The 24,234-nt window shown below is 46.7% G+C and overlaps 1 protein-coding gene across 2 annotated transcripts; it reads left to right on the top strand.

Moving 5' to 3' along the window:
• On the top strand, positions 1-19,547 carry LOC307225240 (guanylyl cyclase-activating protein 1-like). 2 transcript variants are annotated; one of them, XM_079993143.1, is made up of 4 exons: positions 1-248; positions 4,664-4,813; positions 10,146-10,236; positions 18,513-19,547. In XM_079993143.1, exons 1-4 carry the CDS (start codon positions 51-53, stop codon positions 18,641-18,643), a joined length of 570 nt encoding a protein of 189 aa, XP_079849269.1. In that variant the 5' UTR covers positions 1-50; the 3' UTR covers positions 18,644-19,547. The 2 variants fall into 2 exon arrangements, with proteins under 2 accessions (XP_079849269.1, XP_079849268.1); XM_079993142.1 differs by having other exon boundaries at positions 122-1,786.
• Positions 19,548-24,234: the final 4,687 nt, after the last annotated feature.

Genomic DNA, 24,234 nt, shown 5'->3' with positions numbered 1-24,234 from the left:
GCTGCTGCTGCTGCTGCTGAGGGTCTCCCCGTGGTCCAGCTCCACGCAGAATGGGAAGCAATGGCAGCAGGACACTGGATGACCTGCAGACGTTGGAGATTCACCACTGGTACAAGAAGTTCATGACAGAGTGTCCCTCTGGGCAGCTGACGGAGCATGAATTCAAGCATTTCTTTGGACTCCGAGGCCTGGACCCAGAGGCCAACCAATACATTGAGCAGATGTTCCACACCTTCGATATGAACAAGGTAGGCCTTGGCGGCTGGGCTCAGCTGCACCAGTTTTCCAAAGCCAATGAACTAGCTGTGGTGGCCACCAAAGCAACTCTGGAGGTAGCGGTGACATTTTAAGAGTAGCAGAAGCAGCTCAAGGACACCCCCAGAACTGTGCAAGCGGTTCTTCCTTCCCCCCGCCCCCAGGAGCATACTTTGGAAACACCTTTCGGAATGGTGAAAAGAATGTAGCAGGTGCTGATTGGCTAGCTCCCATAACATCAATACCTCCCTGTACTTGCTAGAGCAGTTTTGTCATTGATTTTTAAAAGGTGAATTTGGTGAGCATAGGAAGGTGGATGAGGTGTAAATGCCCACAAATGTTTTAAATTGCTTTTTATTTATCTTATTCTCATTTTGTGTGTTGTATGCCGCCTTTTTATACAAAAGTGTGGTCTAGAAATATTTCAACGTACAAGTAATAACAGATAGAGGTACGGGAATATGAGATAGCTCATATTCTGCATGGTAGGCAGGTTATAGCTAAGGGCTGATCCTCTGGCTGTATATATACTCGGCTCAGGAACACTTCTATCATAGGTCCTCCTCTGGGAAACTTGAATTCCACTTCTGACACCAGTGTTGCATGCCACCCCAATCTCTTAGCAGTGTGGCATTCCAAGTGTTCCAGGCGCTTTCCCCCCAGGGTTTGTGTTTTCTATTGGAATGAGACACAGTAGAGACTTGTGTCCTTATGATGTATGCTTCATTTACACATATATACAACCTGAGCCTACAAGGGAGCATTAACACCCCAGAAGTGTCTTGTTTCTCCCATAGCCACAGCCTTGGGATTCAAACAGAAATAAAGCATTGCTTGCATGACTGCCAGGCCCAAAGAAATGCTTGAATTCATGCTCCATTAGTAAGACACAATCATGAACAACTTGTAGAAAGGGTGGGTCTCCAATGTCTGAAAATTCAGGTGGTGTGTAAAAAGAAGCAATGCAAGAAAGAAAGAAGAGGTCAGCCTCTGGTCAATTTTTGTTACAAATATCTGATTAACCCCTTCACCTTTTCTGATTAAGCTCCCGTAATAGCAACCTTTTCCTGGATTATTCTTCCCCGTTCTTTCCATTCCCTCTTTGTATCGTTGAAGCTTTAAAGGCTTCTAAATGGGTCTGAGATCAGATTAGAAGGCTATAATTGGCTTGGAAAGATCTCCCCCAGTGCTGCTTAACGTGATTTGGATGTCTATTGTGAAAACAGAAGGGAGCCAGGAGCTGGTCCTGCAGCAACCACCAGTGGGAGAGGGCGGCGGCTGCTGCTGCTGCTGCTGCTGCTGAGGGTCTCCCCGTGGTCCAGCTCCACGCAGAATGGGAAGCACTGGCAGCAGGACCCTGGATGACCTGCAGACGTTGGAGATTCACCACTGGTACAAGAAGTTCATGACAGAGTGTCCCTCTGGGCAGCTGACGGAGCATGAATTCAAGCATTTCTTTGGACTCCGAGGCCTGGACCCAGAGGCCAACCAATACATTGAGCAGATGTTCCACACCTTCGATATGAACAAGGTAGGCCTTGGCGACTGGGCTCAGCTGCACCAGTTTTCCAAAGCCAATGAACTAGCTGTGGTGGCCACCAAAGCAACTCTGGAGGTAGCGGTGACATTTTAAGAGTAGCAGAAGCAGCTCAAGGACACCCCCCAGAACTGTGCAAGCAGCTCTTCCTTCCCCCCGCCCCCCAGGAGCATACTTTGGAAACAACTTTCGGAATGGTGAAAAGAATGTAGCAGGCACCAATTGGCTAGCTCCCGTAAAATCACCAATACTTCCTCGCATTCGCTACAGCAGTTTTCTCTCTGATTTTTTAAACATTGGTGAATTTGGTCGGCATCAAATGAGCGATGAGGTGTAGGTGCCATTGAACGTTTTTAATTGCTTTTTTATTTTTTCCTATTGTAATTTTGTGTGCTGCATACCACCTTTTCATACTTTTAACGAAATGTGGCTATAGATATTTCATTACGCGAGTATAACAGATAGAGGTACAATTGCAAATAGATATAGATAACTCATCTTCTAAGTGCTGATCCTCCAGTTGAATTTTTGTGTGTGTTACCTGTAACACAAGTTGCAAATTCCATCCCGCACTATGGGTGAAAAAGAAAACCCAGCTGTGAGTGATCAAAAACTAGTACCAAGCTCATGAACACAATTTAGCTGCTTTGGTTTCTTATTTTGTTTTTAAGTGCTTTAAGAGCAAAATGCAGCAGAAAGGAACTTGGGGTGTTGTCACCCCAAATCTCTCCTCTGTAGAAGGATTAGGTCTGGGAGGAACAGGTGGCAGCATGAGATTCTTAGGAGAAAGTAACAAGGAGGTGAGAATCTCATCTGTGCCTGGATGGGACATCTATTGGGAGACATGCAAATTTCCTTGAGCTTCCTGAAAGGAAGAGAAGAATAAAAGGCAAGCCAGGAAGACCCTGGTCTTTTCCTGCCCAGCTGTCTAAGACACCCCTGTGGTCCACTGATTTGGTTAAAATGCACAGTGCCAGAATGAGGACTCCAGATCTCTGGGTAGCACAACTTGCAATGCCTAATGCTTGGCAGGGGGAACGTGTCCAGAGGAGGGCAACCAAAATGGTCAAAGGCCTGGAAACGATGCCTTATGAGGAACGGCTAAGGGAGCTGGGCATGTTTAGCCTGGAGAAGAGGAGGTTAAGGGGTGATATGATAGCCATGTTCAAATATATAAAAGGATGTCACCTAGAGGAGGGAGAAAGGTTGTTTTCTGCTGCTCCAGAGAAGCGGACACGGAGCAATGGCTCCAAACTACAAGAAAGAAGATTCCACCTAAACATTAGGAAGAACTTCCTGGCAGTAAGAGCTGTTTGACAGTGGAATTTGCTGCCAAGGAGTGTGGTGGAGTCTCCTTCTTTGGAGGTCTTTAAGCAGAGGCTTGACAACCATATGTCAGGAGTGCTCTGATGGTGTTTCCTGCTTGGCAGGGGGTTGGACTCGATGGCCCTTGTGGTCTCTTCCAACTCTATGATTCTATGATTCTAACTGAGCCTTCTCCAACTGGTGCCCCCCAGACCTTTTGGACTACAGCTCTTGCTGGCCCCTCACAACGGCTTAAAGCTCTCTGAGCTCGGCTCACGGGTCACAGGTGCTTGCTTTGGCTTCAGAAAATCTCCCCTGCGTGCGAACCACCCACCCGATCTCAGCTGTGTAAAGCTGTGGCAGGCCAATCCTACAGAGGCAGGCTGAAGGAACTGGATGTGTTCACTCAAGAACAAAGAGGATTAAACCGGAGGGGTGGGGGAGACAAGAGATGAGAAGACAGCAGGAGGCTGGAGTGCCTTCCCCTAGAAGAGGGCTGGACATCGCAGGCTGCAACCATCTCCAGCGTCCAAGTGGAAAGAGAGAAATGGAGGAATTGGTCAAACTACTGATTTTATATGAATTTATAAAGCTAGGTATCTTCCCTGAGCTGTCAAGTCAAAAGATACACCCAGGCATATATATCATTGTAACAACTTTAAAGATGTGCCCCCCTCCGTCATTTCCATAACAAAATCTTAGGAATTCCCTCCGCCTCTCCATGGATTCTTTAAATATCTATATCAACTGCATATTGTAGTTCATCCAAATTTCAGTTCCCCATCGTTTCCAAAGTCTTTGTAACATTGCAGGAGTTATTTAAAGCCTGCCAAAGAGGTCAAGTGTTTACAGTGTTCTTATAAAGATCTGTATTTACCGTATCCCAATCTCAACTGAAGTTTCAATCTTTCTGATTTTCCATGTCAGTCTTGTCATCTCTGCATAATCTAGTAGCTACTAGATGAAGCTACTGGAAAGAGGGGGTCTCTGAAGGAGACCTGAATCAGCTCCGTCCCAGAGCACATGCGCACACAGTCCAGAGGTGCATCTTCAATTCTGTGTGGTCATGGCTGGGGAAGGCAGGAACCCTGACCTCTCCAATGTTCCAACTCAGGTGGTTAAAAAAGCAAGACTGCCTTTGTTTCATTTCTATCCCACCCTTTCTCCAAGGAGTTCAGTAGGGTGTACACTATGCTTGCCACTTTCCTGTATATTAAATAATAATAATAATAATAATAATAATAATAATAATAATAATAATAATTTATTATTATTATTTGTTATTTATACCCCACCCATCTGGCTGGGTTTCCCCAGCCACTCTGGGCGACTCCCAACAGAATATTAAAAACACAATAAAACATTAAACATTAAAAACTTCCCGAAACAGGGCTGCCTTCAGGTGTCTTCTAAAAGTCAGATAGTTGTTTATCTCCTTGACATCTGAACAATCTTCAACGTCAGCCAGCCAGGTCACAATTTGCACCAGCCTCTGCTCTCCCTGCCTAGTTTTCTTATTTCTGCCCTCAATACTTCCTCTGCTTTTTCCCTGCTCCCCCTCCACAGGATGGGCATATTGACTTCATGGAGTACGTGGCTGCCCTCAGCCTTATCCTGCGAGGAAAGATGGAGCAGAAGCTGCGCTGGTACTTCAAGCTCTACGATGTAGATGGAAACGGCTGCATTGACCGCAGTGAGCTGCTCAATATCATCCAGGTAATGGGGAACTCTCTTTTCTTGCAAAGGGCGCCGGAGCTGATTTCTGCAGAGGGAGCAGCCAGAGTTTAGAATGTGTCTGCAGGTTAGCCACTTCCTCATCCTGGATGTTGGAGCGGCTAAGGAGGTGCCGCTCTGCACAGTCTCAGAGACACACTCTTCTCATTGCCCCTTCACATGCTCAAAGGCTAAAAATAGAGGAAGGAGAAAGGTTGTTTTCTGCTGCTCCAGAGAAGCGGACATGGAGCAATGGATCCAAACTACAAGAAAGAAGATTCCACCTAAACATTAGGAAGAACTTCCTGACAGTAAGAGCTGTTTGACAGTGGAATTTGCTGCCAAGGAGTGTGGTGGAGTCTCCTTCTTTGGAGGTCTTTAAGCAGAGGCTTGACAACCATATGTCAGGAGTGCTCTGATGGTGTTTCCTGCTTGGCAGGGGGTTGGACTTGATGGCCCTTGTGGTCTCTTCCAACTCTAGGATTCTATGATTCTATGAACTCACATCCCCAAAAAGAGGCGGTTGATCCCTCTTTTTGGTGAGCAGCGACGGGAGAGGGCTCTTAATTTGTAATTTATTTATAAAAATGTGCCATAAGAAAATACAGTGGTACCTGAGGTTAAGTACTTAATTCGTTCCGGAGGTCCGTACTTAACCTGAAACTGTTCTTAACCTGAAGCACCACTTTAGCTAATGGGGCCTCCTGCTACCGCCATTCCACCGGAGCACGATTTCTGTCTCATCCTGAAGCAAATTTCTTAACCCAAGGTACTATTTCTGGGTTAGCGGAGTCTGTAACCTGAAACGTATGTAACCTGAAGCATATGTAACCTGAGGTACCACTGTATATCAATGCGGATTATAGCAAGGCAAACAAAGCTATACAATAAGAACCACAAAAGAGCTAAAAACAGACATTGGTTAACCATTGTGGAAGGATGGTGTCTGGGGCTGAGTCTACGCTAATCTATTTTAAAAAGCTAAGAAAAAATACATTATATAGCTAGCTCTCAATGCAAGTTTACATTGACTGCTGTACAGCGCTGCCTGGTGTCACCTTTTTATATCGCAGTTATAATGTTATAACTCACAAGTATAGATTAGTCCTTTACTGCCTGCATAGGGTTCGGGCGGAATAGAAAAGTTTTCAGTAGGCACTTGAAAGTTGGCAAAGAAGGCGCTTGCTGCATCTCCGGGCACAGAGAGTTCCACAGGACCGGGATGGTGAAACTAAAATTTGGGCCTCGTCCATACCTCCAGTTGTCCCATGTCTAGAAATCACAGGTCCAAGCAGTTTTCCACTCGACCCATTTTCTCAGGGAAAAACCTGCTCTTTGGTGCTAAATCTTTCTTTTTTTTTAAGAATAATTTTTTATTAACCGACCAATCACATCAAATCAAACCAAATTACATAAATTCCAAATTACACAGCCAAATTTTAATTTTTTAGTTACAGATAGGTAGCCGTGTTGGTCTGCCATAGTCAAGACAAAATAAAAAAATTCCTTCCAGTAGCACCTTAACTTAGTTGGTCTTTAAGGTGCTACTGGAAGGAATTTTTTTATTTTGCCTTTTTAATTTTTTGTTGGGGGTACCCATATTTCAAGTTCCGAAGGAGATCCAATCAACTTCTTGCTTCTTACTGCTGTTTTAATGTCCACAAATCTAACCTTATGATGTTCACAGTACTATCCAGTCCTTTCTTATTGTTTTTCCACAACTCTTGTTGTTATTTTCATATATTTTTTCTTTCTCTTTATGACCTCTGATAGTCTCCACAAGCTGGTTAGAACAGTTTGTAATCCTGCGTGGATATTATTTTTTTTATCCAGTAGCCATATCCAGACGTTTTCCATATAACATCACTTCCATACATCAAAACAGTCTTAGTGTCATTCATCTTCACCAATCTGCCTCCTTTCTCAAAACCTCTGAGGAGATTCACCAGGAATGCAGTCTGAAAATGAGTCCGTTCCTCCTCCCGGCTATAAATCCTTTGGCAAGATGGCGACTCTGAATTAATTGCTGCGCCATTCCAAAAGCTCTTATTGCTTCTCAATCTCCATAAAGCATACTTTTGGTTAAAGTTTATCTCCACACAGACCTTAATCATCCTGCTTGGGTCAGTTCAACCGACGATTCTAATGAGGAGGGGTTCTTGTAAATCACATAGAAGGAAAGTAAAAAAGGTCCCCCCCCCCCCCGTTCAGTCCCGTTGTCAACATACCCAGCCTTTGGTGTATCTTCATCGTAAAATGTTCCTGTTTCTCCAACCCGTCGTCTTTCGCAGAGGTCACTTAAATTAGCAGACTTCACTCCCCTTCTTCACTTGAAATATGTGCATTTGCTTCTTTTGTAATTAATTATTCCAAATTGCTGCAGCTAGTGCGCGATCAGAGACAGCGTCCAGGAGAGCCGAGGTCCACATGGGGGCATTCTGCCTAGTGCCCTCACCCCCTTCTTTCGAATTAGGGGGTGATTTATGGGCACAGCAGGCAAGGGCAGTGTTCCCCATTTCCTTGGGGCAACAAGGGAGGCTGCTTACTCCCATAACAGCCTCTTAATTACCCCGTGTGGGTCGGAGAGATGGTATTGTTGGCCATCTTCCAATGCGCCCCCTAGTGGCCCCCACCTTTGGTGCTAAATCAGGGCAAATGTCAGTCCAAAGCAAACCCAAAGTGCCGTTTGGTCCCATTGAACACTAAAGAGTGGTTTTCCCCAGGGGAAAGCAGCGGGACAACAGGAAACGTTAGATGAGCCCTTGGTTTCTTGGAGAGGACATGGCGTGAGTTCTGCCCATGATGGCTCTGCTTCACCTTCACAGTTGGAGGCAGCGGTGCTTTATAATGTCACTGGCTGGAAACCGCAGGAGGGGAGAAAGTGCTCTTGGGTTCGGATCCTGCTTGTGCGTTTCCCATTAGGGCATCTGGTTGGCCCCTGTGAGAACAGGAAGCTAGGCAATATGGACCCTTGGCCTCATCTAACAGGTGTTTCTTATGTTCTTACATTGTTGTCAAATGAGCCTTGACAGCTTGGAGAATGTTCCAGCGACACTCCTGCAAATTATCTTGGCAACTGAGCTGGGATATGGTGGTTCAAGCGACCCCAGAGCTCCCTAAGTTGTAAATTAATACAAGAACTTTGAGGCTGGCTCCACTGTAAGTGGCCTTCAATCCTCCCTTGTTGGCTGCTTCTTTCCCTAGCCCCAGCCCCCCCTGCTGCACCTCTGGTTGCCCCATCATCTCGTTCATTTTGCTGGCCATTTTCCAAACCTTTTCCAACTCCACCCAGGGTTCCCCTTCACAGCCATGTCCTGATTTCTCATTTTCCCCCTATTTTTATTTATTAAATTTGCACACTGCCCTATACCCGCAAAATAAAATAAACAAACCCAAAATACATAATCAAAATGAGAACAACCCAATAACACCCCCTCCCACAACTCATTTTATTTTAATAAATTTATTTATTTGTTTTTCAAGTTAAAATTTTACAATCACAAACATACAACACACAACCATAAAGACAAGGTTCCAGAGAATTTCCATCCTCCCCTTTGTGGCTCCTGTTATTTAATCATTTTCTCCTACATCTTTTGTAATAATCCAAATCTTTTACATTATATCCAAAATTCACCATTAAACTACAAGTGTTATTCCCACAACACATTTTAAAAGGGCGTTGGGTGTCAATCAGCCAAAGGCCTGGTTGAAGAGGAACATTTTTGCCTGGCGTCTAAAGGTGTATAATGAAGGCACCAGGCAAACCTCCCTGGGGAGAGCAATCCACAAACAGGGAGCCACTGTAGAGAAGGCCCCGTTCTCGTGTTGCCACCCTCCGGACCTCTCGTGGAGGAGTGATGCGAGAAAGGGCCTCAGAAGATGATATCAGGGTCCGGGTAGGTTCATATGGAACATATGCTTAGTTTGGAAACAAATGTTTTCTTTTGATCCCACATTGCTGGCAGAGCAGAAGCTGTGAGGGATGGCCTTTAAAAGCTCTGCTGACTCTTGTTTTCTTCCCCAACCTGTTAATATCTTACTGGTATATGTTACCTTGTAAACAAGGGTTGAGCTTCTCCACATCCTCGCAGATTCCTTCAGGCAGGTATGTTGGGTCTGTGTGCCTTGCTCTGGCCCAACCCTTCCCCGTTCATCCAAGTTGGTGGCCATCAAGGCCTCCTGAGGCAGCGAGTTCCATAGTTTAACTATGCATGGCATGAATTTTCTATCAGTCCTGAATTTTCCAACATTCAGCTCCGTTGAATGCCCACAAGTTCTGGTGTAATGAGCGAAGGCGACAGCCATGGTTTTCAGTTAGGTGATTTCTATCCTAACCTTAGGGACGTGGGTGGCGCTGTGTGTTAAACTACAGAGCCTCTTGGGCTTGCCGATCAGAAGGTTGGCGGTTTGAACACCCGCGACGGGGTGAGCTCCCGTTGCTCGGTCCCTGCTCCTGCCAACCTAGCAGTTCAAAAGCACGTCAAAGTGCAAGTAGATAAATAGGTACCGCTCCAGCGGGAAGATAAACGGCGTTTCCGTGTGCTGCTCTGGTGCGCTGCTCTGGTTGAGCAACGGGAGCTCAACCCATCGTGGGGATTTGAACTGCCGACCTGATCGGCAAGCCCAAGAAGCTCAGTGGTTTAACCCACAGCACCACCCTTGTCCCTTAAGACTACCTTACACTGTGTTTAAAACCAAAATTGCATTTGGATAGAAACTGTTTCTCAAGCAGCTAGTCCTAGTCTTTATGACCCTGTACCTTCTTCCAGAAGGCAGAAGCTAAAAGAGATCATTTCCGGGGTGCGCACTATCCTGCTTCCCTAACGTCAAAGTGCAAGTAGATAAATAGGTACCGCTCCGGCGGGAAGGTAAACGGCATTTCCGTGCGCTGCTCTGGTTCGCCAGAAGTGGCTTAGTCCTGCCAGCCACATGACCCGGAAGCTGCACGCTGGCTCCCTCGGCCAATAAAGCGAGATGAGCGCAGCAACCCCAGAGTCGGCCACGACTGGACCTAATGGTCAGGGGTCCCTTCACCTTTTCCTTTATCCTAAACTTTGCACAAGACACAGGGCGGTTTCCAAGAAGGCCAAACAAAACTAAGGCAATATATAAAACCCACAAAATAGCATTGTTCCTAAAACACACAGCAGAGCAACTCAAGGTTTCCAGCTGCCTTTGCAGTTGACTACCAGGACATTTTGCTGGGGCAGGGATAGGGGGCATTCTCACCTCATTCTGGGTTTCTGATATTAAACAGCAATTGTAAACAATGCTTTTATGCAGCGGTTGTTTATTACCTGAACCAAATACGCGCCAAACTCTTCCGTTGCAGGCAATCCGTGCCATCAATGGCTGCGACCACGAGACGACCGCAGAGGAATTCACCAACCGTGTCTTCAACAGGATTGATGTCAACGGAGACGGTGAGACCCCCCCCCCCGAGACCCTCCCTGCTGGCTCTGAACCCCTTCCCCAGGCCCACCCTTGTTCCGCAATCCATTGCGAACTTTGCTGCCTAGAACTCTGCAGGTTCTAAACTCTGGGCCAAAAAGAGCAGAGCTTGAACCCATTACACAGGACCCCCCCCCAACCCTGAACAGGGCCCTCCTCCCTTCACCAAGCCTACCTGGGCCACGTGGGCCTCGGAATAGAAGGCAACCCTCTCACCTCTCCCACATCCAGCTGGCAGTGATGGGCGAACTACACATTATACACAAATGCCCATAACTGGGCCCTGAGAACATCTGGGACTCTGTGGAGAGGAAAACTCTTTTTGGAAGGGGGATTAGCACTGAGGACAAGAGGCAGGAAGAAAAAGAGGAAAAGCCTGTTTTCATAGAGTCATGGAAGAGGCACCGAGGGTCATCTAGTCCAACCCCCTGAAGTGCAGGAATCACAGCTTCCCTGCTCAATACGATACGATACAATACGATACGATATCTTTATTGTCATTGTCCCTTGCGGAACAATGAAATTGAAAAACTACATAAAAACTACATAAAACTACCACAAAACTACATAAAACTACATAAAAACTACATAAAACTACATAAAACATTCAAAAACCCCTAAAAAACACCTCTAAAACCCCATTTTAAAATACACTATACCTGCTCAATACGATACGATACAATACGATACGATATCTTTATTGTCATTGTCCCTTGCGGAACAATGAAATTGAAAAACTACATAAAACTACATAAAAACTACATAAAACTACCACAAAACTACATAAAACTACATAAAAACTACATAAAACTACATAAAACATTCAAAAACCCCTAAAAAACACCTCTAAAACCCCATTTTAAAATACACTATACTATTTGTTGTTGTTGTTGTTTAGTCGTTTAGTCGTGTCCGACTCTTCGTGACCCCATGGACCAGAGAACGCCAGGCACTCCTGTCCTCCACTGCCCCCCGCAGCTTGGTCAGACTCATGCTGGTAACCTCGAAAACACTATCCAACCATCTCGTCCTCTGTCGCCCCCTTCTCCTTGTGCCCTCCATCTTTCCCAACATCAGGGTCTTCTCCAGGGAGTCTTCTCTTCTCATGAGGTGGCCAAAGTACTGGAGCCTCAGCTTCACAATCTGTCCTTCCAGTGAGCACTCAGGGCTGATTTCCTTCAGAATGGAGAGGTTTGATCTTCTTGCAGTCCATGGGACTCTCAAGAGTCTCCTCCAGCACCAGAATTCAAAAGCATCAATTCTTCGGCGATCAGCCTTCTTTATGGTCCAGCTCTCACTTCCATACATCACTACTGGGAAAACCATAGCTTTAACTATACGGACCTTTGTTGGCAAGGTGATGTCTCTACTTCTCAAGATGCTGTCTAGGCCTGTCATTGCCCTTCTCCCAAGAAGCAGGCGTCTTTTAATTTCGTGGCTGCTGTCACCATCTGCAGTGATCATGGAGCCCAAGAAAGTAAAATCTCTCACTGCCTCCATTTCTTCCCCTTCTATTTGCCAGGAGGTGATGGGACCAGTAGCCATGATCTTCGTTTTTTTGATGTTGAGCTTCAGACCATATTTTGCACTCTCCTCTTTCACCCTCAATAAAAGGTTCTTTAATTCCTCCTCACTTTCTGCCATCAAGGTTGTGTCATCTGCATATCTGAAGTTGTTGATATTTCTTCCGGCAATCTTAATTCCGGCTAGGGATTCATCCAGCCCAGCCTTTCGCATGATGAATTCTGCATATAAGTTAAATAAGCAGGGAGACAAAATGCAGCCTTGTCGTACTCCTTTCCCAATTTTGAACCAGTCAGTTGTTCCATATCCAGTTCTAACTGTAGCTTCTTGTCCCACATAGAGATTTCTCAGGAGACAGATGAGGTGATCAGGCACTCCCATTTCTTTAAGAACTTGCCATAGTTTGCCATGGTCGACACAGTCAAAGGCTTTTGCATAGTCAATGAAGCAGAAGTAAATGTCTTTCTGGAACTCTCTAGCTTTCTCCATAATCCAGCGCATGTTTGCAATTTGGTCTCTGGTTCCTCTGCCTCTTCTAAATCCAGCTTGCACTTCTGGGAGTTCTCGGTCCACATACTGCTTGAGCCTTCCTTGTAGAATTCTAAGCATAACCTTGCTAGCGTGAGAAATGAGTGAAATTGTGCGATAGTTGGAGCATTCTTTGGCACTGCCCTTCTTTGGGATTGGGATGTAGACTGATCTTCTCCAATCTTCTGGCCACTGCTGAGTTTTCCAAACTTGCTGGCATATTGAGTGTAGCACCTTAACAGCATCATCTTTTAAAATTTTAAATAGTTCAGCTGGAATACCATCACTTCCACTGGCCTTGTTATTTGCAGTGCTTTCTAAGGCCCATTTGACTTCACTCTCCAGGATGTCTGGCTCAAGGTCAGCAACCACACTACCTGGGGTATATGAGACATCCGTTTCTTTCTGGTATAATTCCTCTGTGTATTCTTGCCACCTCTTCTTGATGTCTTCTGCTTCTGTTAGGTCCTTTCCACTTTTGTCCTTTATTATGGAAATCTTTGTACGAAATGTTCCTTTCATATCTCCAATTTTCTTGAACAGATCTCTGGTTCTTCCCATTCTATTGCTTTCCTCTATTTCTTTGCATTGCTTGTTTAAGAAGGTCTTCTTGTCTCTCCTTGCTATTCTTTGGAAATCTGCATTCAATTTCCTGTATGTTTCACGATCTCCCTTGCATTTTGCTTGCCTTCTCTCCCCCGCTATTTGTAAGGCCTCATTGGACAGCCACTTTGCTTTCTTGCATTTCCTTTTCATTGGGATGGTTTTCGTTGCTGCCTCCTGTATAATGTTACGAGCCTCCATCCATAGTTCTTCAGGCACTCTGTCCACCAAATCTAAATCCTTAAACCTGTTCCTCACTTCCACTGTGTATTCATAAGGGATTTGACTTAGATTGTATCTTACCGGCCCAGTGGTTTTTCCTACTTTCTTCAGTTTAAGCTTGAATTTTGCTATAAGAAGCTGATGATCTGAGCCACAGTCAGCTCCAGGTCTTGTTTTTGCTGACTGTATAGAGCTTCTCCATCTTTGGCTGCAGAGAATATAATCAATCTGATTTCGATGCTGCCCATCTGGTGATGTCCATGTGTAGAGTCGTCTCTTGTGTTGTTGGAAAAGTGTGTTTGTGATGACCAGCTTGTTCTCTTGACAGAACTCTATTAGCCTTTGCCCTGCTTCGTTTTGAACTCCAAGGCCAAACTTGCCAGTTGTTCCTTTTATCTCTTGACTCCCTACTTTAGCATTCCAATCCCCTATAATGAGAAGAACATCCTTCTTTGGTGTCACTTCTATAAGGTGTTGTAAGTCTTCATAGAATTGGTCAATTTCAGTTTCTTCAGCACCAGTAGTTGGTGCATAAACTTGGATTACTGTGATGTTAAAAGGTCTGCCTTGGATTCGTATCGAGATCATTCTATCATTTTTGAGATTGCATCCCAGTACAGCTTTTGCCACTCTTTTGTTGACTATGAGGGCCACTCCATTTCTTTTACGGGTTTCTTGCCCACAGTAGTAGATATGATGGTCATCCGAACTGAATTCACCCATTCCCGTCCATTTTAGTTCACTGATGCCCAGGATGTCAATATTTATTCTTGCCATCTCATTTTTGACCACCTCCAACTTACCCATGTTCATGGTTCTTACATTCCAGGTTCCTATGCAATGTTTTTCTTTACAGCATTGGACTTTCCTTTCGCTTCCAGGCATATCCGCAACTGAGCGTCCTTTCGGCTTTGGCCCAGCCGCTTCATCAGCTCTGGATCTACTTGTACTTGCCCTCCGCTCTTCCCCAGTAGCATGTTGGACGCCTTCCGACCTGAGGGGCTCATCTTCCAGCGTCATAACTTTTATATGCCTGTTGTCTTTGTCCATGGAGTTTTCTTGGCAGGGATACTGGAGTGGCTTGCCGGTTCCTCCTCCAGGTGGATCACGTTTGGTCAAAACTCTCCACTATGACCTGTTCATCTTGGGTGCCCTGCTCGGCATAGTTCATAGCTTCTCTGAGTTCTTCAAGCCCCTTCGCCACGGCAAGGCAGTGATCCATGAAGGGGACACTATACTATAGAGACCCCTTATGCTGTGTTTAGAACCAGAATTGCATTAGCGTAGAAACTGCTTCTCAGGCGGCGAGTCCTGGCCTTTATAACCCTATACCTTCTTCCAGAAGGCAGAAGCTGAAAGAGATCATTTCCGGGGTGCATACTATCATGTGCTATCTCTGCCGCTTTCTTATGGCACCTGGCAGCATAGATTTGATCTAAGGTGGGAAGAGTGCACCCAATAATTCTCTCTGCAGTCTTTACAACCCTGGATAGCATTGTTTTTTCCCTGGCCGTGCAGCTCCCAAACCACACACACAGACCATAAGTTAGTGCGCTCTCCACAGTGCAATGGTAAAATGCCATCAACAGGTCCTTTGAGAGATTGTTTTTCCGGAGGATTCTCAGAAAATATAACCTCCACGCACCTGTTCCACGCACTTCCCCTCAATAATAAGTGGCTGAATATTCAATTTACATTTCCTAAAGTCCACAATGATCTCTTTTGTTTTCTTTAAGTTAAGCAGTAAGTTGTTTTTCCTGCACCACTCCCCCAACTGCTCAACTTCCTTCCTATAGGCCGTCTCCCCCTCTCCAGGTAAATAAACCAACCACCGTTGTATCATCTGCAAACTTAATGATCTTATTACTGGGGTATTTGGGGGCACAGTCAGCTGTATAGAGCGTGTATAAAAGCGGGCTCAACACACACCCCTGCGGCATCCCCATATTCGTGATGAGATCCGCAGAGATGTGGGAACCCAACCTGACCCTTTGGGAACGGTTTGATAGAAAGTCTAATATCCACCTGCACAAACATGGTGGAAGTCCCAGATCTAATAATTTGGGCACCAATCTATGCGGAAGAATAGGATTAAATGCAGAACTAAAGTCTACAAATAACAATCTCGCGTAGTTCCCTTGCTTCTCCAAATGAGTCAGGACAGCATGTAAAGCCATTGCCACAGCATCCTCTGCGGATCTCTTTGCCTTGTACGCGAACTGGTAAGGGTCAAGTCCCACTGGCAGACAAGATAAGATGCGCTTCCTCACCAGTTTTTCGAAACATTTCATTATAATGGGTGTCAGCGCCACAGGGCGAAAATCATTCAGACTGTCTATCTTTGATGTTTTTGGCAGGGGTATAATGGTAGCAGATTTCAGACAGGGTGGAACAGTGGCTTGGGCCAGAGACTGGTTAAAAATCTTCATAAAGATTCCTGCCAGTTGGTCCGAACAATCTCTTAGCACCCTGCCAGCCACCCCATCCGGGCCCATAGCCTTCCTCGTGTTTACCTCCTTTAATATTCGCCTCACTTCTCCCTCTTCCACCCTGACAGCATTTCCTGTAGGTATTGATGCCAATAGCTCTGGCATCCCTGTTGGAGTCACTGTTGGTGTCACCTCAAATTGGGCAAAGAAGGTATTCAACTCTCCCACCAAGGAAGCAGTACTCTCTACCACTGATGAATTCCTTGATTTATAACCAGTCAGATGTTGGACTCCCTGCCACATTTGTCTAGTATCATGATTTCTCAGATGGTCCTCAATTTTTCCTCTGTACTCCACTTTTGCTTTCCTGATACCCCTCTTCAAGTTCGCTCTTTCTATGCCATACAATACCCAGTCCCCAGTTCTAAAAGCAGAATTTCTGGCCTTCAATAATCTCCTAACCTCTCCTGTCATCCAGGGCTTCCTATTCGGATACAACTTAACATACTTTTCCCTGGTGACATTTGCTGTGCAGAATCTAATATAATCCAGGACCGTTGATGTATAAGTTTCTAGATCTTCATGGTCGAAGATATTCCAGTCGGTCTCCTGGAAACAGTCCTGCAGTTGCTGAGGCTCCCTCAGGCCACACCGTAACCATCCGTGTTTGTATCTGGCCTTGTTTCCTGAGGGGTGTGTATACTGGTGTCAGAAGCAGGGACACATGATCTGAACCACCGAGGTGCGCCAAGGTCCTGACCTTTTTACTGCACTTGTTAGAGGATAAGAGTCTAAATCAGCTGGTGTCTTGCAACCCCCATAATCCCAGACCATAAGTCATGCCAATCAGGGCTGGTGGAAGGTTTAATAAACTCATCCCCAATGCCCCTTACCCTATAAAAAAAGCATTATTATAGAGGTTTGCACAACCCACCGTGGAAAGTAAATAACACAATAAAATGCAAAACCGTAACAATTAATTGCACATTTACTCAAAATCCAGTAAAAACTATTTAGTTTAATTTTCAACAGAATTGATGAACTTGAGCTAGAGATCCCAGCTGTTCAAAGTCTGATAGTCATTTACAATTGCAGCACCCACTGCCTCCCAGGGGACTGTACTATCCAGCTTGGGAACCACTAAGTTAGTCCAAAACATCTCGAGGGCACCGGGTTGGGGAATTCATCTTCTCTAGGTCTTTGTTTTGCTGTGAGGCTCAGATCACAGTGAACTAGTTTCTTGCTCTACTGGGTTTTGAAAATGCTGAGCCGTATTTTAACCAGTAACCCACATTTTCTCGGTTGGCTAAAGTTCAGTTGACAGGACAGAGTGACAAGGCAGTACCACCTAAACAACTCCTGGCTGGGAGTTCAGGGGAGCTGACTCAAAGCGTAGCTTGCTAGGCCAAAGTGAAGACTTTGCAAGAAGGCTGCTCCAACAGCCTTGCAAATCCGGAGCTCACAGGAGCATCCCTGAAAAGGTCATGCAGCAAAACACAGATAACCTTCCCTGATCCAGAGCTCTGCAGAGTAGAGTTGCAAGGAAGAATGACACGTAGTTACTTTACTGAGTTTGCTGCAACCAGATCTGGAAGGGCTGTGGCTCAGCGAGTAGAGCCCTCGCTTTGCATGTAGAAGGTCCCAGATACTTGAAAACATAGGAAGAGCTTAATGGATCAGGCCAATGGCCCACCTACTCCAGCATCCTGTTCTCACAGTGGCCAAGGTGCCTAAGTGGGGAACCAGCAAGCAGGATTGGAGCACAAGAGCCCTCTCCCTTCCTGGGATTTCCAGCAACTGGTATAGTGGTCCCTTGGTTCTCAAAATTAATCCGTTCTGGAAGTCCGTTCCAAAACCAAAGCATTCCAAAACCAAGGCGCGCTTTCCCATAGAAAGTAATGCAAAACGGATTAATCCATTCCAGACTTCTAAAAACAACCCCTAAAACATGAATTTAACATGAATTTTACTATCTAACAATTATGAGACCACTGATCCATAAAATGAAAGCAATAATCAATGGATTGTAAAGGTAAAGGGACCCCTGACCATTAGGTCCAGTCGCGAACAACTCTGGAGTTGTGGCACTCATCTCACTCTATAGGCCGAGAGAGCCGGCATACAGCTTCCGGGTCATGTGGCCAGCATGACTAAGCCGCTTCTGGCGAACCAGAGCAGCGCACGGAAACGCCATTTACCTTCCCACCGGAGTGGTACCTATTTATCTACTTGCACTTTGACATGCTTTCGAACTGCTCAATGTATTGTACTATAAAATAAATAAAACAGTATTGTAGATGATAAAAAATTAAATTAATTTTTTTTCTTGCCTGCACTGATGATAGTCATTGTTTGGATGGAGGGCTTTTATCCATTTCTGCAGTCACACAATCAATCAATCAATCAATCAATCAGTAGCTGAACTGGGTTCCACACAGTCACAAAAACAGAAACAAATTAATCGAAAAGCCTCAAAAACAAAAACACAAATTAAATAGCAAAAACAAAAGCGTCAAACTTAATCCATTCCAGAAGTCCGTTTGACTTCCAAAATGTTTGAAAACCAAGGCGCAGCTTCTGATTGGTGCAGGCACCCCGGAAACAATAGCCGACAGCCGCTTCGGACGCTAGGCTCCCGAAAAACGTTTGAAAACTGGAACACTTACTTCCAGGTTTTTGGCGTTTGAGTACCAAGGTGTTTGAGAACCAAGGTCCCACTGTATTCAGAAGCATTTTAGAGGCAGAGCCTAGTCATCGATAGCCCTCTCCTCCACGAATTTGTCTCATTCTCTTTTAAATCCATGTTGATTGGTGGACATCGCTGACTGTTGTGGGAGCAAGTTCCATAGCTTTATCTCTCCTCCCAGAAAAAATGAAACTGGACTGGAGGGGGAAGCCCGTTTTCTCCCTCTCTCATTGTCTCCTGTTTCTCTGCCCCTCAGGTGAGCTATCTCTGGAGGAGTTCATCGAAGGCGCGAGGAAAGACGAGGAGTTCATGGAGGTGATGATGAAGAGCCTGGACTTGGATCATATTGTGTCCATGATCAACAGCCGGCGGCGAAACAGTGTCTAGCAGCTGGGCAGGAATGCAGGGGGGGAAGTGAGCTTCCTCAGGTGTTGGAAGCAGCAGAGAATACCTGGAGGAGGAGGAGGAATCCTGGAGGGTAGATGCATTTGGTGGAATGGGAGCAAGGTGCATTTGCAAAACAAGCAAAAGAGCATGACCTGAATGGATAAGTGGTCCACAGACCATTTTCTCCCCGTTCATCTGCTCTCCCAACTGCCTAGAAGTGGGAGGTTAAGCCAATCTGTTCTCAGAACCGCAGGCTGGGCGTGGGACCTCCTAGTTTTACGAATGCAGCACACTCTGTATGCACTACTAGGGTATCCTGTGCGTGGAAGAGTAGCTTTTAGATATCTTCAGGGAAGAAGTAGGAGACTCCACTGTGAAGTTTCTAGGCAGCCACGCTTCTCCTTTTCTCAAGACTCTCGCAGTTAGAAGGTTAGTTGCTGGGGCAGGTCATGATGGGGCTCTTGATGCACGGTGAGTGAAGCCTCCTCTGCCAGCACAAACACACCTGTCTGTGCATGTCCACCTCCCTTGGCCACTGGCTGTGAAGGATCACCTTTGCGGTGCCTGTGGGCGCCTTTCCAGGAGGATTAGCCCCCCAGAAAGGAGATGAGGCTGCCTCAAGCAGTGAATATGGGGGGGGCATTCAGGGTGCCAAGTTGAGCCGTGGGCCTAGTCCAGGAGTCCCCTGGCACAAGCCTGGGAAATGCCCAGGAGTCCAGAATGAATTGGGCCCTCTTAGTGGGAGCGGGAGAAAAGCAATGACAAACCTAGACAGCATCTTAAAAAGCAGAGACATCACCTTGCCAACAAAGGTCCGTATAGTTAAAGCCATGGTTTTCCCAGTAGTGATGTACGGAAGTGAGAGCTGGACCATAAAGAAGGCTGATCGTCGAAGAATTGATGCTTTTGAATTCTGGTGCCAGAGGAGACTCTTGAGAGTCCCATGAACCTAACCATTCAGATGGAAATCAGCCCTGAGTGCTCACTGGAAGGACAGATCCTGAAGCTGAGGCTCCAAGACTTTGGCCACCTCATGAGAAGAGAAGACTCCCTGGAAAAGACCCTGATGTTGGGAAAGATGGAGGGCGCAAGGAGAAGGGGACGACAGAGGACGAGATGGTTGGACAGTGTTCTCAAAGCGACCAACATGCGTTTGACCAAACTGCGGGAGGCAGTGGAAGACAGGAGTGCCTGGCGTGCTCTGGTCCAGGGGGTCACCAAGAGTCGGACACGACTAAACGACTAAACAACAACAGGGGAGTGGCTGCTGATTTGGATTGGGCCCCCAGTCTAGCCCTGCACCCACAAGAGGGACAGGAGATTCTTCCCACAAAAGGTGAGGGGCTGCACGCCCCGCCCGACTCCTTGGTTCCCTTTCTTTTGCGCCAGAAGCTTGGAGTGCTGGCTGGCTCCAGCGCTGGAGCCCGAAGGTGCTCCCCAAAGCCTTTCCAAGGAAAGGGGAAAGGAGAACATTGTAAATAGGAGGCCAGGCTCTTGCAATATTTAGCGCTCTTTCTTTGTACAGTTTGCAATTAAAAGGAGAGAAATCCGAGGGTTGCTTGTTTTTTATTCCCGTCAGCAAATGGTTCATTGGAATGGTGTCTTCTTAACCGACTGGCCGTTGGCAAAACAACAAGGGACATGGGGGTTGCTGGGGGACATTAGGAAGCAGGAGAGGGAAGAGAGAGGAAAGACCGGCTATATTTCCCCAGCTGAATCCTTTAGAGGAGATCTAAGATTGACGGCAGGATCAGGGACCGAGCAACAGGAGCTCACCCCGTCGCGGGGATTTGAACTGCCAACCTGCTGATCAGCAAGCCCTAGGCTCTGTGGTTTATCCCGCAGCACCACCCACGTCCCAACCTAGCAGTTCGAAAGCACGTCAAAGTGCAAGTAGATAAATAGGTACCGCTTCGGTAAGAAGGTAAACGGCATTTCTGTGTGCTGCTCTGGTTTGCTGGAAGCAGCTTAGTCATGCTGGCCACATGACCAGGAAGCTGTATGCCGGCTTCCTCAGCCAATAAAGTGAAATGAGCACCGCAACCCTGAGGCTTTCACAAAGTAAAGGAAGGATTGAACTCTGATTAATAAGAATACACACAGAGGCTTGAACCAGCAAGACTCTGGGAAGGGTGCATATAAATCTCTGCCTCCAGCCCCTGGCCCAGGTCGTTTTATTCACAAAAGAGCTTTTTACAGAGTGTTCGTAAGAACCAATCAGATTTCTTCTGAGCATTTCAACAAACCCACATGGGGACAAAGTTAAACTACTAAAACTAATTAAGCACGGGGTAAACAAAGAACAGAACTACAAAGGAGTGCATTTGGCAACTCCGGAGGTGATAAACAAGTAATACACATGATAAGAAGGATGGCCAGGAGGACAGCGATCATTATTACCTTCATGTGAGATCTGTTTCCTGGCCCTAAGATTAACATATCAGAAAAGCTACATCAAAAGAAACTGTCCACTGTGTTTGATGACCCAGAATGCCTGCCTGTCTAAGCAACTGGGCTGTGTACGTGACTTGTGAAGAGAGAGAAATGGAACAGGGATGCAGAGGTGTAGATTGATCAAGAATCATATCAAAATAATTTAAACCCAGTCAGCGCAATGCTGTCATTGCTGGCACAGATGGCTTCCTCTATATTTGTTATCATTCCTCATAGCAGTCCCACCTGATCACTACACAACCCCAGAGTCGTCCGTGACTGGACCTAATGGTCAGGGGTCCCTTTACCTTTCTTTACCTTAAGATCGATGGCAAACATAGCATCAAAACAGTGTTCGCCAGACTTTTCTCTCCAGCTGGGTAAGCTCAGCTTCTCCCCATACTTCCCTGAATAATTGGCAACCTGCAATGCCAACCCTTAATTCAGCTGGCTGTCTTCAGTCTGGCGGGCCTTGGATAAATATTGTTATGTGTCACCCCAATCTCTGAGCAGGGAGAGACCCCAGGGGTTCCAGGCACTTACCCAGGTTTGGTTTCCTAGGAATGGAGGTCAGTGGAGACTGTGGTGTCTTTAGGATGTATGTGTATCTGAAGAAGTGTGCATGCACACGAAAGCTCATACCAAGAACTAACTTAGTTGGTCTTTAAGGTGCTACTGGAAGGAATTTTTTTTGTTTTGACTATGGCAGACCAACACGGCTACCTATCTGTAACTGGAACTTTAGGATGTATGGTTTTATTTACACATGTATGCAATCTGCAAATAAGATGGAGGGGCTCACAGCATTAAATCCCCTCCCACGATCTTCCTTCTCCATTAGTAGCAGCCTTGGATCCAGCAGAGAGTAAGAAGGTCTCTGTGTCTCCAGCTTCCAGTCTGCTCTCAACTTCCTCTCACTGGCTATTGTTCTTCTACCTAGCAGCTAGGCAGCGGCGTAGCTTGGGTTGTCAGCACCCGGGGCAAGGCAAGTAATTTGCGCCCCCTAACCCGGGGCAAGGCAAGTAATTTGCGCCCCTAACCCCTAACCTGCCGCCGCTGCCAGCTTCTTCTTGCTGCTGCCTGGGCTGGTCGGGTGTGGTTCTCTCCCGCGCTCTGCGCTGCGCTGGGCGGCCGCTGCACTGTCCCTCCCCCAGATAGTCCCTCCCTTGCTCTCTCTCCGCTCCGCACCGCAACGCACGCCTGGCACCCTCCCCCTCCACAGTGGGCGGCGACCCGGCAGCTCGGATCGGATTAGCACAGCCAGCACTGCAGTGAGAGAGAGTGAGTGAGCCAGGTAGGGGCAGAGAGCTGCGAGTGCGAGTGTGCCCCCCCCCAAATGTTGCGCCCGGTGCGGCTGGCCCCCCCCTGCACCCCCCACGCTACGCCACTGCAGCTAGGTAAAGTGGGAAAAGGCCCACCCATTTGTCCTATGGCCCAGAGCAGGGATCAGCAACCTGCGGCCCACAGGGGCAGTTTAACTGGTCCACAAGCCGCTCCCGAACTGAGCCGCCCACTCAGCGAGTCCCCACGCACTGTGCTAAACCGGCATGGTGTGGCATGGGGACTCGCTCCCCCTGCGCATGCCCAGACGCTCGAAATCGCACGCGTGATCCAGCCCACGGAGAGATCTCCACGGGACTTGACCGGCCCAGACAGGTAAAACCTTGCCCACCCCTGGGCCAGAGCAACTTCAGGTACCCCTACAGATAGAGGATCCCAAGAATTTGAATGGACTTAGGGCATCATCCAGGCTGGCCCCTCGCTCCCCAAAAAACCAAACTCATAACAATATTAAGGATTCCATTTGTGTCCAAATGTCCATGATGCAAAACTTGGGCAGGAGGTTCATGACTTCACAGGTGCTGGGCAAGCAGTGCTGTGCACAACTGGCTTCTGTAAATTCAGACATCCAGCTTTCCCGGAGCTTAATGTGGAAGAGCAAATGGTTCATTTTAACAGAACGCAGTGGGTGTGATGCCTAGGCAGCTAGTCAGACGGATGGAATTGGCCTAGTAAGCTGCCTGGATGTGAAACTGCTTTGGATTCCAACTGCAGAGTGGTCTGAGATGCTTGGAGGAGGAATGGGATTCTCCAGGGAGCAGAATGACGCCATGAAGCTGGAGAACACCTAGGAGGACCTCTCCATCGGTTCTGCCAGTGTTCCTCAGGCTGCTCCCTAAATTGCAATATTCATGAAGGAACCAGGCAAAATTTTTCTTCCTCTCCTATTCAAGCTGCTTTAAATTTAAATAAAATAAGTAATGCGATAGGAAAGAGAGAATGTTGTGAATGCGTAGTTAAACTATGGAATTTGCTCCCACAGGAGGTAATGAAGGCCATCAACGAAGATGGCTTTAAAGAAGAATTCGACAAATTCACAGAGAGGGCTATCAATGGCAACTAGACACAATGACTAGGCTCTGTTTCCACTTGCTGGGGAAAGCAGTGCTTCTGAATCCCAGTTCCTGGAGACCGCAGGAGGCATGAGTGCTCTTGCGCTCAAATTCAGCTTACTGGGGCATCTGGTGAGCCACTGTGAAACCAGGAGGCTGGACTGGATGGGTCATTGGCCAGATGCAACAGGCTCTTCCTATGTTCTTAAGTGTTGGGGAGCCACCAAGATGGAAATCTGGGGATCCAAGTCTCCCATTGCCTTGCCTTGTTTTCCTAGCTTCATGCCTGGGCAAACAACTGCTTTCAGAGGCAGAAGCCTCTCTCTCTCTCTCTCTGCCACCCCATGACCCCTTTGCCCTGGGTGCCACTTGGCAAAGGAATGTTAGTGCTCTAGCAAAGCATCCCAGTGATTTTCCACTGGTAAAAGATGCAGGGCCGGCACACCCAAACCCACATCACAGTGCCATTACATCAATCTATGAATTTGCATATTATTTCAAAGCCATCCAAGTTGGGGACACTCTCATTGCCGCCTGTGACTTCCATCGTTTAACTACCGGTATGTGCTGCGTGCAGATAGACTTTCTTTTCCTGAATCTTGCAAAATTCAGCTTCGTTGGATGCTAACGAGTGCTAGAAGAAGAAGGAAAGCCTTTCTTGAGTCCGGCCACTTTCTCCATGCATTACTTTATAAACGTCTATCATGTTGACTCTCCCTTGCTTTTTCTCTAAACTAAAAGGTTGCAGACATCACGGTGGGAATC

The sequence above is a fragment of the Podarcis cretensis genome (assembly GCF_951804945.1).
Source record: "Podarcis cretensis genome assembly, chromosome: 10".
In the NCBI taxonomy this organism is placed as follows: domain Eukaryota; kingdom Metazoa; phylum Chordata; class Lepidosauria; order Squamata; family Lacertidae; genus Podarcis; species Podarcis cretensis.
The sequence above is the reverse complement of the archived record's forward strand: the minus strand, read 5'-3'. Positions and strand labels throughout refer to the sequence as shown.

Excerpts from the sequence above, each read along its gene's own strand:
- LOC307225240 (XM_079993143.1), top strand. The coding sequence starts at position 51 with ATGGGAAGCAATGGCAGCAGGACACTGGATGACCTGCAGACGTTGGAG. Across the intron at positions 249-4,663 it reads ACACCTTCGATATGAACAAG|GATGGGCATATTGACTTCAT; the intron begins GTAGGCCTTGGC and ends CCCCCTCCACAG. Across the intron at positions 10,237-18,512 it reads GATTGATGTCAACGGAGACG|GTGAGCTATCTCTGGAGGAG; the intron begins GTGAGACCCCCC and ends TCTGCCCCTCAG.